The 20506-nt window shown below is 35.9% G+C and overlaps 2 protein-coding genes across 2 annotated transcripts in view; one reads left to right on the top strand and one right to left on the bottom strand.

The window, feature by feature from the left end:
• LOC118735544 (angiotensin-converting enzyme) overlaps positions 1 to 20506 on the top strand; it is a gene marked incomplete in the record, with an annotated part of 223323 nt that overhangs the window by 167984 nt on the left and 34833 nt on the right.
• Positions 5582 to 14052, bottom strand: LOC118735549 (BCL-6 corepressor-like protein 1). The gene is made up of 3 exons (XM_036465357.1): positions 13911 to 14052; positions 13639 to 13720; positions 5582 to 7930 (listed from the first exon to the last, which is right to left on the bottom strand). Exons 2-3 carry the CDS (start codon positions 13648 to 13650, stop codon positions 6674 to 6676), a joined length of 1269 nt encoding a protein of 422 aa, XP_036321250.1. The 5' UTR covers positions 13651 to 13720; positions 13911 to 14052; the 3' UTR covers positions 5582 to 6673.

Raw genomic sequence — 20506 nt, 5'->3', positions numbered from 1 at the left:
GCGCAGACCACTGCCGCCTCTATGCATTTTTCCATCTTTGACCCTTCTGTAAAACATTCACCGAGTCAGCACTCCACATGCCCTCACACCAGCCTTCCACTCCTATAGCAGCTACGAAATTCGCCTCAAAGAACTAGATCCTGGAAAATGTAGTCAATTTGTCTGGGTTAAGTTAACGCTGCGCAAATGCATACGAACTGCCCGGAGGATTGAGCCTGGCAGCAGTTTTGGACGATATATTCCTACAGATATATCCGTCGGCAGAAGATGCAATAAGCTGCATATAAAACAAAGTTCTGACGTTGGCGTAGTCTTGAGTGCTGCTGTCAAGCCGTTTATTGACAGCCTATTCCGGGTGTACTAGACCACTCATTCACCGCTTCTGAAGCGGAGGAAATTGTTTTTATTTGAAAACGAAAAGTATGAATTCTCAAGTCGGGAATGCTCTGTCGTTTGGTAGTATTACGCTTATAGACTCGGCTTCTGCCAAAGTTTCAGCAAAAAGGTTAAGTATTTTGATCCGCAGAATCTGAATCGGTGATACAAGCATGTACATATGTCCCACTTAAAGGAAGGAATTTCCGGTCTGTTCAACCCACTTATAGTCAAAACTGGTAGTCGGTGATACGAAGAACATTATCGACTTGACTAGCACTGTGAAGATCCAGTGAGAAAGAGGAGACGAAAAGCCCCAGGTGAAGCCAAGCATATAATGTCACAGAAGCTTCTTAGCAATTTAAATTTCATACTTCGGTGAATTAGGCCAAGTAATGAGTGGTTAGAAGGCTGTAAAGAATAACCAAAAACCAATGTGCCTCTTACTTCCACCAACGGAGAAGTTTAGGTGGCCATCGGCAAGGTGAAACCTCCAAAATCTATGGTTAGGGCGAAATATGCCTGCTGATTTTGAAAAAAATTAAGTGCGCCTGGGCCACACTGGAGAAGTGAAACTAACGTTACGTATCTACTTTGTCTCATAACATATATATACATAATATCCAAAACAATATCGATAACAAAACCGATACAAATATCGATACAAAATTTCGATAGCAAAATTGATGATATTAGTAGCAAAATCGATAAAAGTATGGATAACAAAATCGATCAAAATATCAATATAAATATCGGTAAATATATCGACAACAAAATTGATAAATAATCGATACCAAAATCGATAACAAACATCGATTAGAAAATCCATGAAAATATCGATAACAAGGTCGACAAAATTTCGGTAACAAGATCAATAAATAATCATTTAATAATCGATAACAAAATCGATAAATAATTGATAACAAAATCGCTAAATAATCGATATGAAAATCGATAAACAACCGATGACAAAATCGATAAAACATGGATAACAAAATCGAAGACAAATTCAACAAAAATTTCGATTGCAAAATCGATAATAATAGTGGAAGCAAGATCGATCAGAAAATCTATAAAAATATCGATAACAAAATCGATTAATAATCGATAACAAAAATCAATTAGAAAATCGATAAAAATATTGATTACTATATGGATAACAAAATCGAAAACCAAATCGATAACAAAACCGATAAAAATATCGATTGTTATATCGACTAGCCCCGAGAATCCCGAAAATCTCTAAAATCCCACAATATATCCTTGTCTCTATAATTACATTTATTTTAATCTTTCATCCTCTATCTTCATCTTTACTTTTATCGGTATCCTCATCCTGATCTTTTTATACCCGAGCGCACCTTATCCAAGGTAGGTTATTATTGAAAATGGGCAAAATCGGACCGTAACCACGCCCACTTCCTATATAACGGTAATTTTCAAAAATACGAAAACTGCGATATTTTAGTAACTACTGGGGATTATTCACTCAAAATTTATATTTACAATAAGTTTTAGACGAAAAATAAGAATACTATAAAAAAAATGGAAAATGGGCGTAGCCACGCCCACTTATGGTTACATGTGTATATCTTGGTCACCGCTGCACCAATTTCTTCCAAGATTGGCACAGTTATTGGCCTTTGTACACCATACCAAATGGCCGAAAATTTTTAAAATCGGACAATAACCACGCCCACATCCCATATAACGGTAATTTAGAGAAATACAAAATCTTCGATAAATCAGTAACTATTAAAGCTAATTTATTCAAAATTGATGCTTGCAACAATTCTTTACCAAGAATTGCGTTCATGATAAAATTTTGGAAAATGGGCGTGGCACCGCCCACTTATAAGCACTTATATGTATCTCGGTAACCGTTCTACCAATTTGCACCAAACTCGGCATAGTTATTGTGCTTGCCACATAAAAGCAAAACGTTGCAAATTATTGAAATCGGACTAAAATTGAGGCCGCTTTTCATATAACGGTAAGTTTCAGAACTGCTTGAAACTTCAAAATTTCGAAATTTAAGGACTCTGATTTATTCAAAATTGATACGCCCCGGCTTACCATGCAGTGGTAGCTTTCGAAAAGGTGAAAGTCATATATTAAATACTTGCGCAGGGTATTTAATGTTCAGCTCCGCCCGAACTTAGACTCTATTACTTGTTATTTTTATGTTTATCAGTTTCTTCATCTACATATTCCCCTTCACATTTGCCTATATATAAGTAAAGTACTTAAATTTACCTTGGTCTTCATTTTTGCCATTATCTTTAGGCATCTTTGTTTTTGTTTCTATTTTTACCTTTGCCTTTATCCTTTTCTTTATCTATGTACGCACTCGCCTTTACTTTAGTTCTTGTATTGTTCTTTTTCTAAGCGTTATTCTTTGACCTTTCATTAGCAAGTTTTTGTTAAATTAATATCATATGTACATTCAAGAAGCACTTGCTTCCGTCCAAACCATTTCCGTTGCACCATTTCCGTGTGCAATTTCCGTTGAATTTGCCAATTTAGTCCCAACTAACCAACCGTCACTAAAGAAGTTGCACTTCAACCCTCCAATTGCCACACTCTTAATTCCTGATCTTCGGAAATTCGAAAGGTTGTTCACTTACTAATTCCGGGAGAATCAGCCATCAAAGGCAGTCTTATGATCCGGTAACTTGCATTTTATAAAATGCACTACACCACCACAGCGCTAAACGCCATAAACACCCGGGTGATTCGAGGTCTTATCCGTAACCGTTGCAGCGAGAGAATTTTCCTGTTAGTGCTTTAAATCTTTCAAAGGCGTTTGATACGGGTTTATATTCGAAGGTGCAGGAGGACATTGAGGCATTCTCCTTCTCATAGGGACTAAAACGTTGTACCCGATGGGTCGGTAGTCGTCATTATTTTCTCGATATCAATGCTGGAAGTCAAGAAAAATTTAACAACATATCCCTTCTCTTCTATTGTTTAAATTCTATGTTTCGAAGCTTTTTCAGCCACCGGAGGAAGTGACAGCCAATCGACAATCTTTCCCGCTACTGCGCTGCACGATGCCTTGCTCTCTACAAAATCAACGTCGACCGTCTTTATTACCTGGGCAAAGAAGGTCAAGCTGCAGTTGATCCATTCACGTCGACAGCAAACCCATCCCGAAGGTCAATAACATAATTTTTTTTGGGGTTTACCCCTGAAAATTATCAACAAAGTTCAAAGCCGCAAACAAATTACTCAAATAGTTCGCCGTCAGCACTTGTGGCAAAGATAAATAAATTACATAGTAAACAAAGCTAAGCACTTGTCAGCATGCCGCACTCCGGAGAGCAATGAGATGCTTTCTGAAATTCCAAGAATACCATCGGCATTGCGAGTCTTCAATGTTCCCAGTCAGAAAGCAAAATTCAATACTCAGAAAGCAGCACCTTCTAGGCTGGAACTGGAATATCGTAGAAAATCGCAGAATATATAGCGAACAGCTATTTATGCCATTCACAAAGAGTCTATTACTACACTCAGAGCCTATCGCCACATGAAGGTCGTAATTGGAGCCGAATAATTTCTAAGAAATCGCAGACGATGGTCTTCAGCTGTCGCGAGAGACCTGCGTAACTCTGGCACTACTAAGGTCTGCATACTACAGTCGACTGAACATGTTTCTATCCAGATTCGACTCCGACATAACAAATATACATACATACGTCCGGCTTGTGCAGACTCGGTCCGACCACATCGAGCCAGCACGTTTCCCGGGCTTAGTTGCATTTGAAGACAACAGTTAATAGAATAGCCAATTAGGGATGTCTGTGATGTTGGCTTATGCAATTCGCAATAAGTTACACAAGGTGTTATGTGTAGCTTTTTAATAGTTTTGGAAAAGAAAAAAGTTCTGCTAAATTTTTTTAAGTCGAAAGAGTTTAATGTTTGAAAAAAAAAAAATAATAAAACTAAAACTTTTGAGAGCAGCTTTTCAATAGTTCAAGTGTTAAACCTTTTTTTTTTAAGTAATTTTGCTGACCTTTTTTTTCTTTTCAGAAACTCTAGAACTATTGAAAGCTAATCAAGACAGTTTTTATTTTAATTTTATTTTCTACATTTAGCTATTTCGGCATTTAAAAAGCAAAATTTGTAGAAATTTGTTTTTCTTTTCAGAAACTCTAGAACTCTTAAAAAGTTGCTGAGGACAGTGTTCATTTTTATATTTTGCATACATTCAACTTTTTAGAGTTTTTTGAATTTTTTTTTTTACGTAATTTTGCAAATTTTTTATTTTTTTTATTTGCAGACTCTGTAAAGCTACTCAGAATTTAATTTTAATTTTTTTCAAACATTATCTACACTCGTGCGGCTTTTTTGAAAATTTTTTTCGCGTAATTTTTCAGCACCTGTTTTTTCCTTTCTTGAAACGCTAAAACCATTATAAAGCTACTCAGAAAAGTTTAAATTTTTATTTTTTTTCCCACATTAAACTTTTTTGACTCGTTTAAAAACTTTTTTTGGCTTAATTTGCAGAACTTTTTACTTTTCAGGAACTCTTGAACCATTGAAAATCTACTCAGAACAGTTTTAATACATATTTTTTTCAACATTAAACTCTTGGAGTTTTTGAAATTTTTTTTCTTGTAATTTTGCATGATTTTGTTTTCTGTTTTTAGAACGCTAGTTGGTTTGAAAAGCTACTCAGAACAGTTTTAATTTTTATTTTTTTTACACAATAAACTGTTTCGACTTGTTTCGGAAAGTTTTTTTTTCAGTGTAACTTTGCAGAACTTACGTTTTCATCTTCTCAACTCAGGAACTATGGAAAAACTACTCAGAATAGTTTTAATTTAAATATTTTTGATACATTCGACTTTTTTGAAGAATTTTTTTTTCGGCGCAATTTTGGGAGAAATTTTTTCCTCCAGATCAAATTTTTTTTTTTGTCAAATTATTCAGAACTTTTTTCTCCCTTTTCAAAAACTCCAAATTTATTGAAAAGCTACTCAGAACAGCTTTTTTTTTTGGTCTTTTTGCGGCAACTATTTCACTGCTGGGGTAAACATTTATAGAATCTAACAAAAAGTACGTAGTTATTTATTATTCTTATGAATTTTTATTATTCAAAAATCATTTCGTCTTAACACATATTTACACATTTACAAAATACATACATAATGTATATACATATATAAAATAAGTTTATACATATACATACAATAAAGAGAGAAAGGAGAGAAAGAAATATTCATTAAAAATACGAAATAGAATATATTTTTCAAATTCGAAGTAATAAATGATTACGGCAAACAGGCGAGTGACAAAAAATTTCATTTCAAATTTGAAAAAAGAAATTTTGAAACTTAATGCTGCTGATTTTCATGTGTATGTTTTATAAGTGGCATGCATGATAAAGATAGCTACAAATTAGATCTATATAATTGGCAAATTTTGAACAAAATGCATTTATGTGTAGCGCATACAAGGGAGAGAAGTTTTGGATAAGAGCTTTTGAAGTGCTTTTCACTACTCATGATTTATCACAAGCGTTTGAGCTTTCTCCCCTTAAAGTGTACACACTGCAAAAAAATTCATTATCTTTCAGTTCTAATTGGATTTTGGGGGAGTCTACTGACAACTCAAAGACACAACTAAACCATTTATATTATTAAGAGTATATTTCTTTAAATATAAGCAGCTAGTTGAGTGTTGTCCTAGACAAGAAGCCATCTTTGTTTTTTGCTAAATAATTTACATAAGTTGTAAATACTTAAAACTAAATAAGTGGCAGGGTTTACATACACAGCAGCCAAAGAGCGATTTTCGCCGAGGAAGAAAATTTGAATTTGAGGGAGCAAGAAAAACTTTTACATCTAAAATACTCTTGAAAATTTATATGGCCAGAAATGAGATTATTTTAGTGTTGTTGCGAACTTTTTTCTCTAAGCGCAAGTGACTTTAATTGAATTTAATTTTCGTTTACTTTTTGGTAGTCACTTAGCGCTACTTCCTTCTACTACTTTTCCGCCCCAGCGAAATCGGTCTCGGTATTTTAAAATACATTATGCGCCATCTCTGTGCCTTAGCCTTTGTCATTAAGATTCCTCAAATTCCAATTTGTTCCGTTCCTTTGCGAAAATCTAAAATTTTCTACTCGTTTTTATGTTTTTTCTTTCTCACTAAATTTTCGAAGTCGCTTTTGCCACAACTTCCTCCTTATAATTTCATAATTAAAACTAAAATTCATTCCGCCCTCATTGCTGAAATCATATACACAGTAATCGTAGAAGTAGCCGCGCGCTGTATCCCAACGTCCAATGGCTTACTTCTTTTTATGTGCGTAGCCGTGTCCGCTGGACGAGAAATCGTAGCCGCTGGATGAGAAGCCACCATGTCCATAACCGCCATCATGTCCATAGCCGCCATCATAGCCACCACCGCCGATTCCATGTTCGACCACCGAATGTCCGGCTACCACTGGTACGGGTACGTGCACAGCAACGGGTCTTTCAACATGCACTGGCACTGGGCGTGTCACATGAACTGGGTAGGGACGATCGATAGCCACCTTGACAGGCACTGGCACTGGGCGATCGACTGTGTAGGGCACGTGTTTCTCGACGGTGTAGGGCTGTGGCACTGACACGGGCACCTTCACATGATAGGGACGATCCACTGGCACTGGGTAGGGTCTGTCGACGCGCACTGGTACCTCCACTTTGACCTGTTTCTCTACCACAACTGGGTAGGGTTTCTCTACGGGCACTGGATAAGGTTTGGGTATAGTGACTTGCACGGGGCGATCGACTGGCACATGTACGGGTACTTGTACATGACGGATGACCTCGTAGGGCTGTGGTACTGGCACTTGCACTTTGACGGGCACTTGAACGTGCTTGATAACTTCGTAAGGTTGTGGTACGGGCACTTTGACGGGCACTTGTACGTGCTTGATCACTTCGTAGGGCTGTGGCACTGGCACCTTCACTGGGTAGGGACGATCGACTGGTACGGGCACCTTAACCTCGACACGCTTCTCGACGGTGTAGGGCTGTGGCACATGTATTGGCACCTTGACATACTCCTTGACCGAAACGGGCACCTTGCGTATCACTTCGTAGGGCTGTGGTACCGGAACTTTAACTTCAACGGGCACACGCTTCTCATGCACCACCGGGTAGGGACGATCAACAGTCACCGGCACTGGCACGCCCTTGGTGATGGTGATGGTTTTGTGTACATCGGCTGTCTTGCTTATGAGGAAGGGATGATGTGCGACACCGCCTCCCGACACATAGCCGCCTGACGCATAGCCGGTGTGTCCGTAAGATGTAGCGGGTCCGGATACAAGTCCATAACCATGACCATGTTCAATGCCACCATGGCCAATGTAGCCGAGATCGAGTCCGGAGTGACCGTAGCCATAGCCGAGTTCGAGCAGACCGCGTTTGTCCAGCTTCTTCTCGAGCGGCACTTTCTTGCCTGAAGCTGAGCTGGCAGCTGCAGCTTCGACGGTGGCTTTCTTGGCGGTGGTATCGCCCGCGTAGGCGGTGGCCACGAGCAGCGCGGCTAAGCAGATCTGGAAAAGAGGAGGGGGAAAGATTTCTTTATTAATTTTGTTTTTCGAATCAAGTTGGTGGGTGAGTTGATAATAATTAACTAAAAATTGGTTTTTCATAAAAAAAAGTCGGAACATTTCAAAAAAAATTTCAATTAATAAGGGGTTTCACAATTTGTTTATAACAAATACGTTTTTTATATGACTAAAATATGGCAAAACTTTTTATATTTACTGACCTTGGGTGGAAAGAAATAAAAAATTGTATGTACTTAAATTTTTAATTTTAAATAAGCGCTTTTAGAAAAAAGATTGGAAATATGTTTTAGAAAAGTCCTTTGATTGTACAATTTTTTTTTTATATAATATAAATATGGCAATACCTTTTCGATTATCTGACCCGAATGACTGAGCGATTTTAGAAAATAGATTGGAAATATTTTTTGAAAAGTCCTTTGATTCTGCAAAATTATGTGGTTTTGTCCAAATTTTTTTAAGAAAATTTTGTTAGCTTGTTTGGTCCTTATATAACAAAAATATGACAATTACTTTTCGATTGACTGACGTTGTGGGTAAAAACAAAAAAATCTGTTTCGCTTAAATTTTTAATTAAAAAAAATTAAATTTGTAGGCCTTTTAAGAAAAAACTTTGAAAATATTTTTTAGCAGTTATTTGCATCTAAAAATTCTTGTGTTTTTCTTTTTAATTTCTCGCAGAACCTTTTTCTAACTTTAATTAAATTTTTTGTATTTTTTGCTTTATACATTTTGATATGTGCACCGATATAGCTTAGCTGGCTGTGTGCTTCAATAAAAAAAGTGAATCTATTCCCTAAGCTTTACACTTTTGGTCTTATCCATAAAAAAAATTTTACTTTATAGAGCTTTCTGAGTTAAAAACATAAATTTTAGGGGATGCTTTCGATTTCAAGACAACCGGCCAGGTACGGGCATGATTTTTAATGTCGGTGAAATTTTTTTTTGTGGCCGACTTATGAGCTTTTTTGTATTTTATATAAAAATCGATATCTGGGGTATTTTTAAATATTTAGATTATAAATTTTTCTTTATTTTTATAAAAATTTGTTTGTAGCTGTGGACATTACAAAAAAAAAAAAATCCCCAGATATCGATTATTATCTAATATATAAAATCTAATATATTTTTTTTCGAATAACAAACAATGTATTTCAGTTACATCGAAATTAAAATCAAGCCCGTTAGAACAGGTTGCCTTGAAATTGAAAGCAATAGGGGTGATTTCAAGGCAGCCCAGATCCAAAATGAACCTAAATCGGCTAAGAAAATTTAGCAATAGTCATAATATATGATATACCTGAGAAACAATTTTAGTTTTACTATATTCTAACATACAAGCGACACATTGCGTCAGCAAGTTCGTTTCTTAAGTCTTTCGTTTCTCATCTCATAATACTCGATGCTTACATGTTTGGATGATTTTTTTTTTAGAATTTTGCTTGGTATGTATGCAATATAAAACCCCTAAAAAGCATTTGCCACTACAATTCACTATCTATATACAATAAAATGTAAACATCAACAACAATGCCTACCATTATGCACAACATTTCTATTGCTCGTACTACCCGTCTTTGTCTTCTTCAAGCCACCTGCCGTACGTGTTCGACATCGATAAAACAATATAAATATTGCTTCACACCAAAAAATGCAACGCCAAATGAAGCAATCACACAGCAAGCGAAAGTGTCAGCGCCAAAACAAAAAAAATAAAAATGCGTTAAACCATAGCAAGCTGTTGTAGGTGAAGCATTGCGACAATGGGTGAAATTTTTGAATTTGACACCCATCAATAAAGCCAGCAAACAATAATAATTACATCATAAAAATTACTGGCACATAGTAGGCGCAAATTGCGCGCACACTGCAATTGTAACAATTTGATGGCATTTAATTAAACTAATTAATCGCCGAAAATGGTGGAATGCCGTTGAATTTGTGTCACATTTGAATCTAAGTATGTTGATGCGATTTTAGTCTGGTTGGCCTGAATGCATAGTGGAGCTTCCGCAAAACTTAACTTAACTTAAGCAAATGCGTTTGTCTGCAAAAATGCGTCGCCACCACAATGGCTAACGGCTAATGAGTGGCCGCATACTTAGATAGCGTTGAAGGCAAGCAGGCAGCCAGCAAAGGTTTGCTATGTCTGGAAATACACGCAGGCGTTCACTTCCTTAGCGATCGAATTACGCACTCATGAAGGGGCTTATATTTCGCAGCGCAGTTAACGTAATAACGCTAACAGTTGTGATGCGCGCGAAAAACGTGGTAAAAGAAGTAAAAACTATCTACTTGAATTGAGTGCAAGTAGGCGCCCAACAGTGTATGAATGAACAAGTTGTGCACTGCTTTGCTTGCATGCATGCATTTCTTACTTTTTTCGCTCACATCTTTTTATTTTGCTACTGGCTTCTGTTTTTATATTTTTTTTTTGCGCCAACCACTTGCATGCACATTTGCATTCTAGCAATTTTAGCGAATTTACGACAATTTTATTGCCCGGCGTAGTTTACAATGTGATTACAATTCACCTTCGGGCAAAGACGGTGCGCAATTGTTGAAAGCGAACGTGGTTTCAAATGGTTTATTCTACGTTTTTGTTTCATTGTTCATGGCTGTGTTACTTTTACGGCATTTTATTGCGCATAACATGGCCAGCTGGCTGGCTATTGTTTATATTTAGCTTTGGTTTCTTCGCAAACTTAGAAATATTGTGACAATGGAACGGAAATGTGTGGCTATTTTGCAATGAGTTTAGTGCCAAAATTTATTGCTCCACTTTGCTGGCAAGCGGAGATTTTCGTCTTTTAATGCATTTTTAAACTTTGAGTGGGACATGATTTTGATCGTTGATACTTTTTTTGTGAATTAAGCGTGTAAAGTGGGTTAGTGTCTACTTTTGACGGTGTGGCAACTTTTGAAGGTGCAAAATTCAAAGGGAGGTAGAGCTAAGGAATAAGATCAAAATATGAACACAAATCGATTGGAAGCTAGTTTTTAATAAAGTGAAGGATATTCTTGATTTTGGGAACCTAATTTAACCTTTTTCTTTTAAAGAAATCTTAAAATGTTTCTCCGATTTCGGTTTATTTTATAGTACATTAGAGCGTGGCAGCTATCTAGCACTTGATGTTTGAGAAGTAGAGTTAAACTGGTTCATGCCCTTAAGGAGGTGTCGAAGAAGAACTGATATGGCATTTAAAGAAGGTAAATACTAAACAGACTTCCTGTTAAAATCAAAGAGATCAATTAAAATGTCTCCTTTTGGCTGATATATCTTTTCTGCCTCTTCTAAAGCGAATCATATAGCCCTGGAATTTGTCATCATGCTGCGATAGAAGCTGGGCCTACAAGCATGGTCTCAATTTGGTTATCCGGCTATGGCCAGGCAATAATTGCATATTTAAGCAGCAAAAATCAGATACCAGAGATAGAGATTACAAGGCTTTAGGGATATTATATGATCGTATAATTGTGGCAAAAAATTTATATTCACAGCAAAATACCCAAAATGAGTTGGGTTGTAAAAGTTAATTTCTAATGCTCTCAGGCTATTAATTTTTGGACCGCGACGAAGGTTTCTCCATTAAGCCTTTATACCCTTTTTTCATTGATGACTATAGGCCCTTTAGCTGAGCTTGCCTTCATCTTCTAAATTCTTTCTCTTTGCTCTATTAGACTCAGTTTAAGAACAGACGTTAACGGAAGACAGTGTCCTCTTTTAAGGGAATGATGGGAAACCGGTGAGTTTTTTTTTTTTTTATCGTGCATTGTTACACGCTGTCATAAAACGGGAGACGGGAAGTAGAACTGGAACGGAGACTGCAGGAAGTTTGCAAGAAGGGCTGGAACATTCCTTTTTTTTGCAATGAGCTCTCTATCACTGTAGTGTTTTTTCGGGCAGAGGCACCTACCGCTAAGGCTCAAATCCGTGACGATGGTAAGGAAGATAAATATCATCTAAGTATATGTGTTAGCAAAGCAAAAGTCAGAGCTTTTCGTCTTGCTCATCGCGCACTCTAAGTTATTATAAGAGTGAGAGCGGTTCTGCGTCTAACGAGAGCAACACATTCACAAGGGATGTGTTTTGGCGTTTCTTCATCCATCTCACAGAAGCGACAGACGTTCTTGTCTGAAAGATTCATTTTACTGAGATGATAACGCAGGAAACAATGTGTCGTGAAGTACCCGGTGAGAGTTCGAGGGTCCCATACGGCCATAGTAGTAGGATTGCTGGAAACTGCGCTGCGGATGAGTTTCCACGCCGAAGTCGATATACCTAGTAAATAGAGAGTAGGTATGCCTTTGACTACTTGCATACTGCTCTTGGACGGATGAGCCTCGTGTCAGCTCAGCGAAGGTTGGACGAAAATAAGGACAAGCACAGATGTTCGCTGTTCGCTCTGGGCGAGGCGGAAAACGGACAAGGGCTTGCAAGGCCGAAACTCTCAATTCTGGGGCTACCTTTACAAACACTGTCCGAAGGGTATTCGCGCGGTGGGTATAAATATCAGAACGGATCCTCAGCTAAATATTTAAAGAAGGATGAGGTGGTGTGATCTTATGCAAACACATTTTTTCAGAACAAAATTAAAAACCCACAGAACAAGTTTTAAAACCTACTTGAGAAAATGGCACTAACAGCCAATTTCACGAAAGCAATTTAAGTGAAAAATTATTTAAATTTTATATGGAAACTAGATCGCCCTCACCCGCTTCGCTGAAAGTATGAAATTTTTGCGTGCTACATGGAGTAAAATTCATTTCAAGAAAACTCAATTCAAAAACAGGAGGTTTAAAATTTGTTTAACCATCTTCAAAATATTTTCAAACTAAAACTTTCTTAAACTTCTTATATAGAGGGGAGCCTCCCATAGAAACCGATTTTTTCATACCGAATATCTCTGGATATGTTCATGGTAGAGTACTGGAACTTGGTGTGGAGATATATCAAATCAATCTTATACGCATAGAGATGCCGCTGTTATTTAGCCCAACTTAAAATATAGGATACATTTAATCTCGATTAGGCTCGAGGGCGTGACACCTCCCATACAAACGGAATTTTTCATACTGCATTTCTCAGGAAATATTTTTTTTTGGTAGATTACTGGAACTTGGTATAGAGATATATAAATAAAAGCAGTATACGAAATTTCATGATTATCGGTTGAATAGTTAAAGCGTGAAAGCGTAGCAAACAAACAAACCCACTTTCGGATTTATAATATTAGTAAGGAAGTAAGGATTGACAGAAAATAAAAAAAATCATTTTCCGTTTAAATTGCTGGGGAAACCGGCACTGAGAGCTAGAATAGAGCACGAGGCTCAAAGTAGTGACTCAGGCAATGACCGCCAAGGGACAGTTTAGAATAATTCACTTCCTAGACCAAGTTTGTTGCCTAAGTCTTCCGTTTTGTATCAGCCAATGCAGCTAAATCAAATACTGATTTCGAACGGAAATTTTTTTAATAGTAAAGCTATTCGATATTACCTAATAAATATAGGAGTTACTATATGGAATTTTTTTTTTAATTGAGATGGTCGAAATACTTTTCAGCTTTGCATTAATCAAAAAAAAAAAAATATGTATAATTAAAAGTTTACTCATTTTGCACCCTGACTTTTCTTTTTTAAATGAAAACAACTAATTCTACAATTTAATAGCAGTAAATAGCATTTTTACTTACAAATAATTTCATTGTAATGGGTTTCCTTCAGTCAGCAGCAAAATTAATCACAATAAACCGTCAAAGCGCAGCTACGATGACACTGCAAATAACAAACAGATTTAAGAATTATTTCATTGTTTTTCATGTTGCGAAATTTACAAATTTTTTTACTTTCTGAATTTAGCTTAAACCACTTTGGAACACTTGCTTTGCACACAATTTTCAAAACTAAAGTGATTCTCTTTTAGTACAAAATGTTTTTCTTTACAAAATTACATTCTCACACTTACACTTCACAGCACTTGTGCACTAGTCCACTAGTCTGGCGCCAATGCAAAACAATACAAAAATGTACAAAATTTTAAACTTAATTTAAATATAAGTAATATGAGAAAATTATAAAGCAGAATGAATTGTAGAATCGCTACGATTCCAAAGTTTTGACTGGATGCTGCTGTTGGCCAGCTGCTGGCTTATATACCGCGGCACATATTTTCAAAATAAAAATTCCGACTCGCAAAAGTTAGTTGCGAGCCAACGAAAGAGTTAAAATCAAGCAGAGCCAACGCAATGCCGCCGCTGCTGTCGCTGTCGCCGTTGCTGCCTCTGTTGACGTCAACGCAAAATGAACGCGAAATCGAAATTGAAGTCAAACCAATAGCTGCTGACTCGCGATGCGTTTAATTTACGTCGAGCGTCGAGCGTCGTGGTGGTGGCGGTGGTGGTATGCGAGTATGCGCGCACGCGTGCTCAACAAGCTTTTGCGATTACAAAATCGCTTAGCAACAACAACAGCAGCAACAATACAGGCATTGATGTATGTTTTGTAGAGCAGAAAACGGCCTCTAAGGAAAGTGAGAGTGCCTTGGTTAGCAAGCGGCGCAGTTTAGCTACCTGACTGGCTGGTTGGTGGGTTGCTCGCTTCGGTGTTTTGGCACCGGCGAGTTCGCTGCTGCAGTTTTTTGTTTTGAATTGAGCGCGGTGGTATCAAATGAGCGGCGAGCTTTCGGTTGTGCGTCTGTAGTAGTGTGCTAACCAGCTGCAGGTGTGTGTGAGTGGTGGTAGTTTGAGCCGGTGTGTGTTTGCCGGTCGAATTGGAGCGTGGATTTTGAAAAAAAAAATATTCGTAAATTAAAAGTAGTATATATTTTTTCTATAAATTTATTAATAAAAAATTTAAATAATATAGTAAAAGTTGTGTTTTAGAAACGCATAAAGTATACTTTTTCTTCCTTCTTTTAATTCATAAAAATCCTAAGATTTATAATTAATTTGGTTGTTTCGCGTGCTCACCCACACATTTAAACGCCCGAATAATTTTTGTTTGTGTGCATTTTCGGTAGTCCACAGGCCCATTGACTGACGCACACATGCTCAACTTTTAGTAACTCACACCACTAGGCAAATTTTTGTTAATTTAAAATTTACCTTTATGGTTTTTGGAAATTTTTTTTTTGCTGATTTTTATATGTTCATCAATATTTTTGCATTGCAATTAACAAAGGTCGTTGTTTGTGCGAATGGAGAGAACGTCTGTTCAAGACAGTAGGAACGTCGTCTAATTGTTGATAATATGGAAAGTCCTTGAGCTCTTGAAGGAATGATCTTGGCCGACAAAATAAAGAATGTGTGCCAATATTTGAGGTCCTATATCTAAAGGAATAGAAATATGAGATACACTCTTCGAGGACTATCTCTAAAGGAGTTCGTGCTTGGACAGACCTCATTAAAAGGATACGCCATGCGTAAATTTAAACACTTTACTTATATATATAATGTAGAGGAAGAAAATGATAAACATAAAAGTAAAAACAAAGATAAATATAAAGAAAAAGATGAGGATGGGAATACCGAAAAAAGTAAAGATTAAAAACAGGGGAAGAAAGATTAAAATAAAGGTAACTAAAGAGGAAAGGATATAGAGCGAGACACAGAGACTCAATCTGGGAACTATTTTGGGATTTTAGAGATTTCCGGGATTCTCGGGTCTTATCGATAAAATAATCGATATTTTTATTGGTTTTGTTATCGATATTTTTATCGATTTTCTTATCGAAATTTTTATCGATTTTGTTATCTATATTTATAGATCTTTTTCAATATTTATCGATATTTATCGATTCTGTTATCGAAATTTATCGATTTTTATCAATATTTATCGATTTTGTTATCGGTATTTATCAGTATTTATCGATTTTGTTATGCATGCTTTTCTCGATTGTTTTATCGTTTTTGATGTGGATATTTTTATCTATATTTTTATCGATTTTGTTATGAATATTTTTATCGAGTTTCTAATAGATTTTGCAACCGATATTATTATCGGTTTTGCCACCGAAATTTTTACCAAGTTTTTCATCGATTTTGTTATCGATATTTTTATTGGCTCTGTTATCGACATTTTATTGCATGTTACTATCGATTTTGTTATCGATAGAGCATAAAGATAAAAATGAAGATAAGGGAAAACAGAATAGCATAAATGTAATTAGAATGAACAGGGATAGAGGTAGGGATCTAGAATAGAAATAAATAATATAAAAAAAAACTTTTTAATATACAACGCTTTTATAAATGAACTAAAAAGTAGAAAATAATACTTCTCAGTCCCATAGAATTTGTTTTGATAACTTTTGATTTTGAAATTTTAGCAAAAGTCATTATAAACAATCTATGAAATTGAAAATGAAAAACGTGGAGCGCATGCAATACAAAGCATTCGATTTAATTGACAATAGTCAAACTACGTAACGTAGACCTAAAATTTCTACAGCGAAAGTAGAACTTTGGAATCGATTTTAAGCGGTCGTTATTCATATACCCACATACATACATACATATATTACTTTTCATATCAATTCAAGTGTATTACATGCGCCCCACGCTTTTCATTTTCAATTTCATAGATTGTTTATAATGACTTTTGCTAAAATTTCAAAATCAAAAGTTATCAAAACAAATTCTATGGGACTGAGAAGTATTATTTTCTACTTTTTAGTCCATTTATAAAAGCGTTGTATATTAAAAAGTTTTTTTTATATTATTTATTTTCTACTTTTTAGTCCTGTCTGAATAAAAGTTTGCAATAGATATTAAAATAATTCAACGATATTAATAGAAAGCTGCACACACATGCATTTACATATGTATGTACATACAAACGAGCACCAATTAATTTTATTTAAAGAATGGCGTGTCGTCTATTTCCGGTGTAGCAAACGTAGTACATAGGGCGACATCTAGATGTCATCTACCTCGCCCTATTCACTATGCTTTTTTATAGGAGCTTTTCAAAGCTTTGCTTTATGGTGTCGGACACACAACATTGAAAGCTTCTGGAACACAACATTGAAAGTTTCTGGAACACAACATTGCAAGTTGATAAAAGCGTTGTAAAAAGGCAAAAAATATAACCTTAAGCAAAAGCAGATGTATGTATGTATGTATGTACATATGTATATATGTATATATGTATATTGGTTATGAGACAAAATAGATATGTATGTAATGTAAGTTTCATTTCTCCAGTGTGGTCCAGGCGCACTTACTTTTTTTCTATTGTCCTCGCACCATTGTACTACAATTCTATGCGTTTGCAAGTAATCCTGTATTTACTCTACTCTTCTGCCACGGTTCTGGCCATAAAATTCGAAAATGATATACATATTTATAAATTTTAATGAACACGACTTCCATTTATTTTGCTTTCGACCACCGATTGTTTTTGCCCAATCTCACAAATCTACGACACTCCTGATTTTACTTGTGCGCTTTCTCTCGCGATTCCTTTCTGATTCTTTCTCACAACACCGCTCATGTTTTTTAGAATTCTGACTTACTCACTCTCGCTTATTCCTCTATATCTCCGATTTCGTTTTTACAGGGATTTATAAAGGATATAATTCCATGTGAACCGATTTTGACAATTACTATATTTTTATCGGATAGGTGGAGGTTAGTTCTGTGCATTTGATCATGAAGAAATTAACGGCACTTGCTTAAAAATGACTTGTTGTACTCTAGAATCAAATGAGCTTTGCTTGCATATTTATGTATAAATAGGTATTTGATAACCCCAAGGTGGTTCATGACATCGTAGTATGTCATGTCATGTCATGTCATGTAACTTCCCTGTATACATAGTAACATCTCTACGAGCATCTGCCAGGTAAAGCTAGAAACCATACTATTATGACTGAGACCAAAGCACTTGGCTTCATGCATTTTTAGCTGTTGGATAACTATAAGTTACGTTACATTTAAGATTGTGTACGAATGCTATCAAGAAAAACGAGTTCGCTCTGGGGACCTTCAACAAAGCTCAATATAGTCAATATAGAGCCAAGAAGGGAGTAATCCAAGGATCCACCTAATTGATTGGTCAAAATAGAACAGGGAGTATAACAATTTTCAAGAGGAAGGAGAGAGCGGCAGAAAGGCATAAGTGGGATGACCTTGAACTGTTGCCGTGCAAGAATGCAAAAATTTTATCAGAAGATATGGTAGCTTCCATCCGATTTCGTGGCCAGGCCTAACTAGCTCCCGCAGAGATAAAGATGGAAATTAAGTAGCAAAGATATGAGATTATCAGTTCACAACGCTTTCGATGCAGGTGTCGCGTTGAACCATTAAAGCTCAGGCAATTAATATTTATTTCATGGTAATATCGGCAATACTGTGAGAAAATCGAAAGCCCTTAATTATCCAACTGAATGGGCCTTATCACTGTGACTTCAGACCTAGTAAATCCACGTTTAACCAGATTTTCCCGGTTCATCCTGGAAAAGAGCCTCGGTAAGAAATACGATATACATACGTAACCTTTTCATCGATAAAGAAGCCACTTTTGAAATCATAGCACAGAAGATAATCCAGCCGAAAACCCAGCATACTTAGCGCAGAGCAGGATAAGAAAGGAGGTGGTCTATTCGTGAACGAGCAAAATAAAAAAAAAATACTTCTACAACGTCACTGTTCCCAGTTACTATTTAAAAGAAGCGAAGGTGTTGTATACCTAGGTTGCTGGTTGTATTAATACCAACAATAATGTTAGCCTGGAGTTAACAATTAGGTACTGCTTTTGGGCTCATACAGAAAATTGAAGGCGGAACTCTGTCGACGAAACAAAAACCCGCTCTTCAAATCGTCTTTAGGTCCATCTATTATATGAAGCCGAAACACGGACGTTGTCAAGCAAAATATGCAAGGTCTTTTGGGACTTTCTAGGGCACAATTTTTCGCAAAATCCTGTGGGCGATGGGTATCGAAAAAAATGGACTGACGAACTGTATGTGCTTTACAATGACCCATGCCATTGTAGTTGCATTACGATTCAACGTATGTGTTGGCTTGTATATGCCATACGCATCGTGATGATGCCTAGGTGAAAAGATCTTTCGAACTGGCACGCATAAGTGGACAACAAAAGCTCACGAAGAGAATGTGATGATCAATGCAAGAGGACCTATCCATACTTGCGACGACCAATTAGCGTAACTATGTAGAGAAAAGAAGGCATTCGCGAAATTATTTTGGCCTCCGCTCAAACCTATATAACTAGCAAATATTTTTTAAGAAATTCTACTTTTTTGTCATTGCCCTCATTTTTCTTTAAATATTTAGCTTTTGACCTTGGAATTAAAAGTGCAACGGAATGCAACTTAGTGCGAATTTCCAAAGTGATAACAGGTATGTGGAAATCATTTGTTGTTTGTTTGAACTCAACTGCGTGGGTTCGTCGATCGCAAATTGATTTTTTGATTTTAATGAACTCGTTTCGTATTTTCATAACATTTTTAAGCCAGACAAAAATTTACATTGTTAATTGGTGCAATCAACTAATAATAAATTAAGTGTTTCTAACCTTTTTATTAAAATTTATTTATTTTTATTTTATAAGCTCTCTGTTCTAACAAAGGAGGAAAATTGGTGTATTGTGGGGGCGTTTTTCCTACCACATTTTCAAAAACCTAGTGCCACACACAAGCGGATTTATAAAGGATAATTTTTTTGGTGATTAATAAAGTAATTGATATCACTAGGCATCCAAATCAAAATTATTTGGAGAAAACTGAGGACTGTTGGCCAACAATAACACTTATTTCCTAAGGGCTTAATTCCGAAACAAAAACTATAAGAGCCACTGCAGTTTTTTGAAAAAATTTAGAAAGCCAATTAGGTTGCCCAGTAACATTTTATTTTAGTTGTTTTGAAATTACATTAATATAAATGCTATCAAATTAATTTATTCATGGCGTAGAGTAAAATTAAATAAATGAATTTTGTTTTTTAAGCGCACAAACAGCGTCATCGGTGACTTTCATTTAATATTATGTGTTTCACTGCCAAAATCAGTACTCAAACACACACAAAAATACAAATGTATATAGCTGAATATAAACTTCTGCTTTCATAACTAAAATATATTTTTCATATGTATGTACATTAAGGTGATTCAAAAATTCATGCAGCGAGTTTAAAATGTCAAGCTCTTACCCCTCGTATTTTTTAAATGGAAAAAAAGAATAACCGTATTTTTTTGTTGAAAAAAAGATATTTATAACTGCCCAAAAATACAACAAAATTGTTAGTTTTAAAAAATGGTAAAATAAACAATTAAGTACTATTACTTGAAGTCTCCTGAAGAGAAGCAGAGTTTTTCGATCGAAAAATATTTTTTTTCAATAATTCATATCATTTCTACGAAAAGTGTTTTTTCCCCCATAAAAAATAAATGGACAACTTCATGGGCTTTGAGACAGTTCTAAATATATTTTTTTTTAACAAACAAATACGGGTATTCCTTTTTCCATTTAGAAAAATCCTAAGCGGTGAGAGCTTAACATGTTCAACTTTTTTTGGACCACCCTAATGTACATGCACTGGC

The sequence above is a fragment of the Rhagoletis pomonella genome, unplaced genomic scaffold (assembly GCF_013731165.1).
Source record: "Rhagoletis pomonella isolate Grant_MI unplaced genomic scaffold, Rhpom_1.0 Rhpom_scaffold_00003, whole genome shotgun sequence".
Classification (NCBI taxonomy): domain Eukaryota; kingdom Metazoa; phylum Arthropoda; class Insecta; order Diptera; family Tephritidae; genus Rhagoletis; species Rhagoletis pomonella.
Note: the sequence above shows the minus strand (reverse complement) of the source record. Positions and strands in the feature narration are given on the sequence as shown.